This window comes from Teleopsis dalmanni, chromosome X (genome assembly GCF_002237135.1).
Source record: "Teleopsis dalmanni isolate 2A chromosome X, ASM223713v2, whole genome shotgun sequence".
Taxonomy (NCBI): Eukaryota; Metazoa; Arthropoda; class Insecta; order Diptera; family Diopsidae; genus Teleopsis; species Teleopsis dalmanni.
Window position 1 is genome coordinate 90724683 of NC_051848.1, and position 9656 is coordinate 90734338.

Sequence of the window (9656 nt, forward strand, 5' to 3'; positions counted from 1 at the left end):
AACGTTAATGTACGGTCCATTCCAGTGGGAAAACTACTGAAGACCCAGTACTTTTATTCAGTTAGTGTACTTTTAATGAGCAACGTGTTTGATACATCAATTATAAGATAAACTTTTTCTCTATCTAGGATCTCTAAAGAGGATTAAATCTTTAGTGGAGGGGGAATTTCAGCTATTCATTCCCATGATTGCATATATTCAAATGGTTAAGCTTCAATTTTTTTTATTTAAATGCTCTTTTTAAACGGATTGAGTGGATTCAGCCAGAGACATAGATTTCCAGTTTATATTAGTTTTTATTTTTTTATTAATTAATTTTTTTTTAAACGGATTGAGTGGATTTAACCAGTGATTTAAAGGTAGAAGATTTTTATTAAATCAATGACCGCAATCAATTTTAACAGTTCTTACATCATGAAAAATCTCTGATACAGTCAAAGTTCACAAATTAGAACTCTCTAAAGTTCGAATCTTCCAAAAATTAGAATTGAAGTTTGTAAAGCAATAAACGCTCTAAAATTGGAATTAAAAATTTTAATTTCTAAGCGTGTTTTTTTTGTATGGATTTATCTATGTTATTTCTGTTCTTTTAGCAGAAATAGATCTGAACAATAGCATCAGCATAGTAGATATTGAAAGATGGAATGAAGATGTGTTTGCTGACAGATCTTCATATGAATCCAGTAATGATGTTGAGTCTTCAGATAGAAGCGAATACGATATTGTTGAAGTCTTACCACTTGTTTCCAACTCGACAACCATTGAGAACGTCAATAATTGAACGAAATGATGCAACAATAGTGAATTACTTTCCACCAAGCACATAAGCAATTTGCTGGCTCTCCACAACGACATAGTTGCCTCAGATTTAAAAAAACCAAAAAAGCAAATCAATATTACTAAGACTATATGTCACAGAAAGATTAGTTTTAAACTTGCCAATTGTGCCGTCTGCGTCTCTATTGACTTTGAATTAATTTCTTAGCTTTGAACATTATCGCAAGTATTTTTACTTCTTTAATACCCTCCATTTTTATTCAAAAAAATATAATATGTACATGTAATGTAATTGAAATCAAAAAATACAAGTTATATGTATTCCTCCGGAATTGTTTAGTTTCGTTTTCTTATTTTTATTAAATAAAATAAAGCGAAAAAAGGAATTTATTGTATTTTTTTAATGAGTTTTCTACATTTTTTATTTATATTCGAATAAAAAATTTGTCCAGAAATTAGAATTTTGCAGCAGTTAGAATTACCTTAAAAACAAAGTGGTTCTAATTTGCGAGCGTCGACTGTACTATCGATAATTATTGCAAAATTTACAATCCGTTTGAAGCTTTTTAAAAACAGGACTGTTTACTGTTTATACTCAAGCTTTTGATGCTAATCAAATCTTGTTATAACATCCGCATTAACAAGGATATAGTCACCAATTGTAGTGTAGCTAAAATAAAAAAATAATTACAAACAACTATTTTACAACAACAACCTGCTAATATTTTAATTATGATAAAATGTAGACGTTGCGGATATAATAGAACAATTTCCCACCAAAAAAAAATCCGAGAGCAAAACATTATTAATACTATAAGTCATAATCTGCTTCTTATTTAATATAGTTGTTAGCATAAAATATCTGCATTACTCTACAGAGAATCCAGAATTCTATTATCTTCTATTTTAAAGTAAGTCCAACTCTCAAGAGTAAGCACTTCATTTATTGTATATTTGATTTCTTTAAAGCCAAACTCTGCGCACCCAAGACGCATACCATAGCCTAAAATGGTCCCAAATTAAATATTTGATATAAACATTTACGTTGGCCCACTTACATTACTTCACATACTTTAATAACATTTTTGTTTATCCAAAATCCTTTTAAAACTATTGCTGTGTATATTTAATTAATTTTAATTTTATTAAGAACTTTTACAGTTGTGTTTTTTTAATAAAAACACACTTTGTGAAGCAAATAAATCATCACTGAATAAATTGAACATATGAAAAAAAGCCGCCGTCTGTCTGTTTGGTTGCTGGATGGTAGCCATTTATCCGCTGTATTAAATCTATTTTTGTGTAAAAAATTTGAACATTCGGTAGCGGATGCCTCCGTGGCGCAATTGGCTAGCGCGTTCGGCTGTTAACCGAAAGGTTGGTGGTTCGAGCCCACCCGGGGGCGAGTAACTTTTTTCCATTTACGTTTGTTTTTAAATTTTTTCTCTTTTTTTGCTTTTGTAGCTTCTTTTTATATGCAAAATAAAATTAATTTTTTAATTTCTATAATATAATATGTATGAAATTCAAAAAAATTTCCTGCTACAATCATTTTTGATTTAAGGTCGAACTTCCATAACTCGAACGCAACAGGGTTTAGAGAGCAAATTACATACAATTACAAAAAAATTCTTTAACTGGAAGTTTCCATAAGTCGAACATTTCTTTGCAGGATGAAAGTTTGACTGTATATGTTTTTATTTTTAGAAATTTATTTATTTTTCTTACATAACAAATAAAGCCTTTATTTGGCAGAATATAATGTTTCTTTTTTAATATTATTTTACAGTGCTGCTCTGGGGATAAACACTGACTAGTCTATTTCATAATATTTGATGCAATTATGACGTGCTACAAATTATAAAGGTCTTTTAGTGTTCAAAATCACAATTATATCATGAACAAAACATAGTCATAAGGCGTAACATAACATAATTTATTAAAATTAATTAAATTATGAGATAGTAATATTATTATTAATAATAAAACAATTAATTTAATAATAAATTATAGTTTTATTTGCTTACTAAATATTCTTGGTTCCAAAACTAATCACAGTGAAGTGAAAGCGAAGATAATTTGCAAGTGATAATCTTTAAATAAATAATTTAGTACATATCAGGTCTGTTTCACGAGCTACTCGTAGTAAAACACAAGTAAAGTCGAAACTGAGAGCGTAACACAAATAAAGTGCCAAATCGCGCTCTTTATACAGGTTTTCATGGACAGCTTTGTGTGAAGTCTTTGTGAGAACACCAGTGCCGCGCAAAGAAACAAAATAAAACTTTAAATTCAAACCAAAACAGCTGATTCACACATAAACAAAAATTTTACTTGAAATAAAATGTAGGAGTAAAGTCTGTGTAACATTTTCAAATTTCGACAGAAATGTTACGCTCTCTTAGATGTTCTCATTTACTTGAAAATTTGCTGGTGAAACGCGCTTGTGTATACACAGTGTTACTCAAAGTTTCTACGAGTAACTCGTGAAACGAACCTATCATATCAAAAAATTTTTCATCTTTGCTTAATTCTTCATACAATCGATGAATTTGTGTCATGATAAATTTGATGGCACAAATTTATTGCAAGAACACTAAATTTTGGATTTCTTTTTCTATATAATTTTTTGACGTTCCACTCATCAATTCAACCATAAAGCAACAACGTCGTCTTTATACCTATTACGTTTCGCCTTCATCTTCCTCTTCAATATGTTAGCAGCCTTACACTTTTAAGTAAATTTGCAGAATACGCCATTTGCTTAACATTTGAACCAAGTTATTTGTATATAAAGTAAATCACAAAATATTACTCTAATATTATCATTCTCACTCAAACCACAAGCATAAAGCACAGAGCACTAGTGTTTGAGGAACAACACCTTTGTCTTGATTACAGCTTTCACTCATTAAAAAGTCTGTTATTTGATCTTTGCATTGCAAAATATTGGGTGCGGGCTATAAAGCGCGAATTATACATAAGATATGTTTTTTGTCAAATCTTTTTGTCGTCGATTGCTGTTGCACATTAAATATATTACAAAATAAAATCATACATGCATTTAAACAATGTTTTCGCTTCCATTTCTTACAATGAATAGAATTTTGCATGTAAGTCGACAAAAATCCGATTGTATACGAAAAACAGAAGCAATTTTGAAGAAGAATCCAATTTTTTTGATTTCCGTCCAACTTTTTTGTCAAGCCTTCAAATATTACTTTACACATCAAATTTGGAACAAATTTTGCATTTCACAAAAAAGTGAGACAAAAAACTCTCATGTTTAATAAGCGCTTAACGATATTCTTAGACAGTAGTAATTGTTACTAAATTTGTTGTAAATTTGAGATTTTTTTTAACGATAATACTAAAATAAACTTCTTAAAATGAAATAAATTTTCGAAATATAAATAAAAAATACACAACGCCAAAATAATGAACATGGAATTTATATACAAATTCTTTTTAAATTTATAATGCGCATATCAAATATAATTTGGAATTGTTAAAAATTTATTAAATAATTCTATTTAAAACTATTGTAGGAGCTATTAAATTACTATCTGCTCACTATTTATGGACTTCGCTATTGTGAATGGTTTTTTCAGTTTGACATAAAAAAATCAAAACAAACATTTTTTCACAAATTTTGGCAGCGCCCAAGATTTTAATTATATTTTATGTCAGTTTTTAAATTAAGATTTTAAAAAATGTTGCCTGGTGTAGGCTTATTTGGCACCGGCCAAATAATGAACGTCCTTGTTCCGCTCCTACGCGAGAAAGGTTTCGAAATTAAAGCAATATGGGGTCGTACTCTGAAAGAAGCTCAGGAAATGGCACAATCTCAAAAAATTACATTTTACACGAATAAAATTGACGATGTACTACTACACAAGGATGTTGGTCTTGTATTCATAGCGTGTCAACCATTTTTACACGCTGAAATCTCAGTGAAGGCATTAGGTATTGGTAAGCACGTAGTGTGTGATAAACCGATGGGCCTGCACCAAATAGACGCCATGAAGATGGTACGCGCTTCACAGTATTATCCTACACTCATATCCTTGGTAAGCTACTCGCTACGATTTTTGCCAGCCTTCACGCATATGAAAAGATATTTGGACGAAGAAATCATTGGGCCAATAGAGTTAGTTGATGTGCGTGTGCAAATCGGTAAATTATTTCCAGAAAAATTCGACTGGATGTGTGACGGGTTCATGGGCGGTGGTGTACTTAATCTGGTTGGGAGCCATATTATTGATTTAGTGCACTACTTGCTGCGTTTACAAGCTGTGCGTGTTCATGGCATCGTCCGTTCATACACCCTCATCACGCCAAATATAAATGGAATACGTCACATATCTGCTCCAGACTATTGCAATTTTCAAATGGAATTGCCCAACGGCATATTAGTCACGGTATCAATATTTACTCACACAGTCCCTGCGAAAGGATTTACGCAGGAAGTCATCATATGTGGTAGTGAGGGTCATTTGGCTGTTCGAGGCGGTGACTTATTTTTATTCAAAACAAAAAGTGGACTACCGCCACAACTGAAAGAAGAAGCACTTTACGTTGATGTGCAAGATTTACATATATCCACATCAGAGTCATTGTTGCCACGCCCCTATATCAAGGGTTATTGTAAAATGATTGGAGCATTGAAAGAAGCTTTTGGCGCCGAGGAAGCATCTTGGGTTAAGGAACCTGTGTTAGCTGCCGCAACATTTGAGGATGGCTTATATGTACAAGCTGTACTCGAGGCAATACACAATTCAAGTAACCTAAGGTCTTGGCAGCGCGTCAAAATTAAAAGTGACACCCCTTCAAATCATGATCAAATAATGAGATTCGCGCGCATGTCCACGATGTGAACGTGACTTGCGTCGCATATTAACATTGTTAATAAATTTAAATTTATTAATTTAAACAAACTTTGTAAATTATAAAAAGCAATTATTAATTTTGGTTTGTATTATTGAAATACAAAATTACATTGCAATAAATCCGCATATACAAAATCTCTGTTAACTATAATTATTTCTAATTTTTCTCTTATGATTAGTGGTGATAGGGACTTGATTAGTATACATAATAGTTTCACGCCTCAATCGTTACTGCCGCACGCTTCTCTTTGATTTGTTTGGCAGGTTTATCCTCAATTTCTTCTGCGACTGGCAATTCATCCAATGGTACTTCCGGCAAGGTAACAGTTTCGTCTTTAGTGACTAGCTCGTCAAGTTCTTTCAATATATCATCCTCATCTTGTCTTGTCAAATTTTCTGAAAGGAGTGCGTCGATTTCTTCTTGTTTTTCTATGCCTTCGCGGGTTTCATCCATTATCTTTTCGATTTCATCTATATTCAACAGAGCATGCACCTTCTTCAAAGCTTCATTGCCCACCTTAAGGCCATCCAACACCTCCTTCTCAATATAGGTGAACTCCAAATCAGCAGCTAAGCGCTGCAAGTTGTCCAGCTGTTTGTCTGTGTTAGATAATAAATTTTCTTGGTATTTCTTTTTGCGTAGCAACAACAAAGCACGTCTTTAGGAAAGAAAGAAAGAAATACAAACAAAATAAGTAATAACGATTGTATTCATTTTAGACTTACTCCTTGCGTCCCATCTGTAAGCACTTTCTAGCCAATTCCCGATCCTTTTCTAGCTGCAGCTCAATCCTCTTCTGATATTGTTGTAATTTGTCGCGCTGCTGCTTCAATTGCTGAATACAGAAAACAATTTGAATATATGAGCAACAGTAGAAATAATTATATTTCTTACCAACAAAGATATATCCCCATCAGTAACACGACTACGTGGTCGTTTGGACTTAGTGAAAAAGGAACCCATAACTGGACAAATTCAAGATGAATTTTTTCCAACCAAAACAAATCACAATTTTGCTTCTTTTTATATTATGCCAACTGTTCACAATAAAACAAAAACATTAGTGAGTAAGTCAGCTGACTCACAAAAATGACTAATCAATAGATAAAAATATTTGGAAAGCAGTGAAAAGCAAATGTCGCTCACTTCGCTTCGACTTAAAAATTTTTATTTCCTTAATTTTTTATGAAACAAAATCTAATTTTATTATGTTGTCAATTTATAAACATATTATATATCAGTTTTACAATGCATACTTGACACTTAATCAAAACAAGATAAACTATTTTATCCTGTACACCTATTTATATTTTTAATGTCTTAATATTTTAAAGTTTTATTCCTCAAACAAAAAAAATTGCTTGAAGAATGAAAATTAATACACATATTGAATATAATTGCAGAATTCATTATTCTCGTACAAAATATTTTTGTTTTTATTATAACCCAGATATATAAGTAATTTGTCTTAGGCCGTGTGCAAGTTTGAGTGTATTGAGGTAAAGTAAATTGAAATTTCCTAGGGATTTTTTGCACTGTACTTATTTATACTTATTTATTATTTTTCTTTTAAAAGTTTTCAAATTTATTTATTTATTTATTAAACACCTTATACAATTTTCACGATGGTAATATCTAATTTACCTAATTTTTATCTAATTTACTCTACTCGAAATTCTGGTAAATACCAACATTCGCTGCCATACCGACATAATTTACTATTTCCCCAATTCACCATCAATTTACTCGAACTCGCACACGGTACATTCAATCTGAACCATTTATAATAACAAATGGTGACGTTTATTATAATATTGCTCCAATCAAATTATTATACAAGATTTTTGCAAACATAACACAGGACTCTTTAAAATTTCGCTTTCGTCGTACTTAACAAGATAATTTAGCAGAACTAATTGATTAAGCCAGTCCTAAATGATTTGCGGCAAATCCAATTGGAAAGCAAGAAAGAAAGTTGATAGAAGTCAAGCACTTGAAAACAAAATTTTAATGCATTGTTTGTTATAATAACTTAAAGCTAACTTTTCTACAAATACTACATAACAATTAAATTTGTATAAAATATTGTTTGTTTCTTTGGAATAAATTTTTATTTAATTCAAAATTAAATTAAAATTGTGCATATCTCAACTCAATTGCATCAGTAGAATTACTTTTATTGCAATAAAGCTATTCAGAATAACATTTGACAGCAAGTTTCCGAACACTTTTAGCTGTCAAATATGGCGTATAAGAATGCAGTAGTGCCAACATTGCGATCAACTTCCTTTTGGCTATTCCTTTTCTCTTCCAACGTGCAGAGTGACAAGTTAAGGTTAGTAAATGCTCGGCAAATTGTTTAGTAAATTGCAATAAAAGTGATATTTATATTAATTATTCAAAACGTTACAGATGACTGTTACAACGGCAAAAAAACCTGAGGCGAAAAAGCTCCCAGCTGTGCCAGAATCAAAACTAAAATTCAACAAAAAGATTTTAAGCAAACGTGCTACGCTAGTGAAAAGAAAATTGAAGCGTGCTGCTGTTGTGAAGCAGCGTCGTCACGAAAATCTGTTGCGTGCCGAAAAATACCAAACCGAATACTTGCGTGCAGAACGTCGCGAAATTAAGTTGCGTCGCTTGGCTAAATCCAGAGGACAGTTCTACGTTCCTGGCGAAGCCAAATTGGCCTTTGTTATTCGTATTCGCGGGTAAGTGCTAACATTGTAAGACCTGACCTGCGTGGAAAAACATTGAATGCAAACAATTGCTGGAAAAAAATCAAAACTTTAAGTGGTTATTTGCTAGTGAAATTCAATTTATTTGTTGTTTAATTTGTAGTGCAGTTTTTTATTTGTTTCAATTATAAATGTGAGTTGTTTTTGTAAGCAAAACGCGCAGATTATGCACCGAGCCATTAACAAAGAGTTTACTCTGACAATTTTTTTGCGACAAATTAAGCTAAATATTGTAATATATTTTATATTCAGCAAATATTTAATTTGGATTTGTTTACATTCAATACACGCAGCACAAATTCACAGTATTTGTAATTTGTAAATTGTGATTAATAATAACTTTTTTTTACAGTATCAACAAGGTAGCACCTAAAGTACGTAAGGTTTTGAAGCTTTTCCGTTTGTTGCAAATCAACAATGGAGTTTTCATTAAATTAAACAAAGCCACCATCAACATGCTGCGCATTGCTGAACCATACATTACATGGGGCTATCCGAATCTAAAATCTGTGCGCGAGTTAGTCTACAAGCGCGGATTCGTTAAACACCAACGCCAGCGTATTCCAATCACCGACAATTTCGTTATTGAACGCAAAATGCGCAAGGTTCATGACATCCAAAGTGTTGAAGACTTGGTTCATGAAATTTACACAGTTGGTCCTAAATTCAAGTACGCCTCCAATTTCTTATGGCCCTTCAAGTTGAACACACCAACTGGCGGCTGGCGCAAGAAGAATAACCACTATGTCGAAGGTGGTGACTTCGGCAACCGTGAGGACAAAATCAACAAGTTACTTCGTAATATGGTCTAAGCACTAGGAGCGTCTAAAGTATATTAACTTCTAAAAGTTTGCTGCTTTTTGTACGGCCCTAGTCTATTAAGAGAACAGTTTTTATTACACAATAAAAAGGAAAATTATAATTTAACAAAATTAAATGCGTGTTCTATTTAAAGTGGAGGCAAGAAATGCTACTTAAGTAAAAAATGTGAGAAGTGTGTGAATGCACTTTAGGATTCACTTCAATTAATTGATAGAGAGATCTGTTGCTCGCTTTTTAGGTCTTTTTGCTATGGGAAAAGATAATGAAAAGATGTTGCAATGCATGTGATAGATGTGGTTCGGTGCGAATCAAAACAATAAAATACTCAGACTTTAAGATAGCACGTGTGATTTGTTGTGTTTTCATAGTCGATGCAAGATGCCGTTAATCCGTTAATGCGTAATACTAAGTGAAATGAAATATTTCACT

General features: G+C 32.1%; 3 protein-coding genes and 1 non-coding gene across 4 annotated transcripts; 3 read left to right on the forward strand and 1 right to left on the reverse strand.

Annotated features, from left to right (window-relative positions):
- Window positions 1–2108: 2108 nt before the first annotated feature.
- On the forward strand, window positions 2109–2182 carry Trnan-guu. Its single transcript has one exon. It is a non-coding gene; the product is annotated as a tRNA-Asn (tRNA).
- A 2215-nt stretch (window positions 2183–4397) lies between these two features.
- On the forward strand, window positions 4398–5807 carry LOC119688067 (glucose-fructose oxidoreductase domain-containing protein 2). The gene has a single exon (XM_038102700.1). The coding sequence runs from the start codon at window positions 4491–4493 to the stop codon at window positions 5652–5654; it is 1164 nt and encodes a 387-aa protein (XP_037958628.1). The 5' UTR covers window positions 4398–4490; the 3' UTR covers window positions 5655–5807.
- LOC119688068 (charged multivesicular body protein 6-A) lies at window positions 5737–6856 on the reverse strand. The gene is made up of 3 exons (XM_038102701.1): window positions 6562–6856; window positions 6393–6502; window positions 5737–6325 (listed from the first exon to the last, which is right to left on the reverse strand). The coding sequence occupies exons 1-3, from the start codon at window positions 6628–6630 to the stop codon at window positions 5881–5883; spliced, it is 624 nt and encodes a 207-aa protein (XP_037958629.1). The 5' UTR covers window positions 6631–6856; the 3' UTR covers window positions 5737–5880.
- A 1069-nt stretch (window positions 6857–7925) lies between these two features.
- On the forward strand, window positions 7926–9342 carry LOC119689716 (60S ribosomal protein L7). The gene is made up of 3 exons (XM_038104605.1): window positions 7926–8002; window positions 8080–8378; window positions 8758–9342. The coding sequence occupies exons 2-3, from the start codon at window positions 8080–8082 to the stop codon at window positions 9215–9217; spliced, it is 759 nt and encodes a 252-aa protein (XP_037960533.1). The 5' UTR covers window positions 7926–8002; the 3' UTR covers window positions 9218–9342.
- The last annotated feature ends 314 nt before the right edge of the window (window positions 9343–9656 follow it).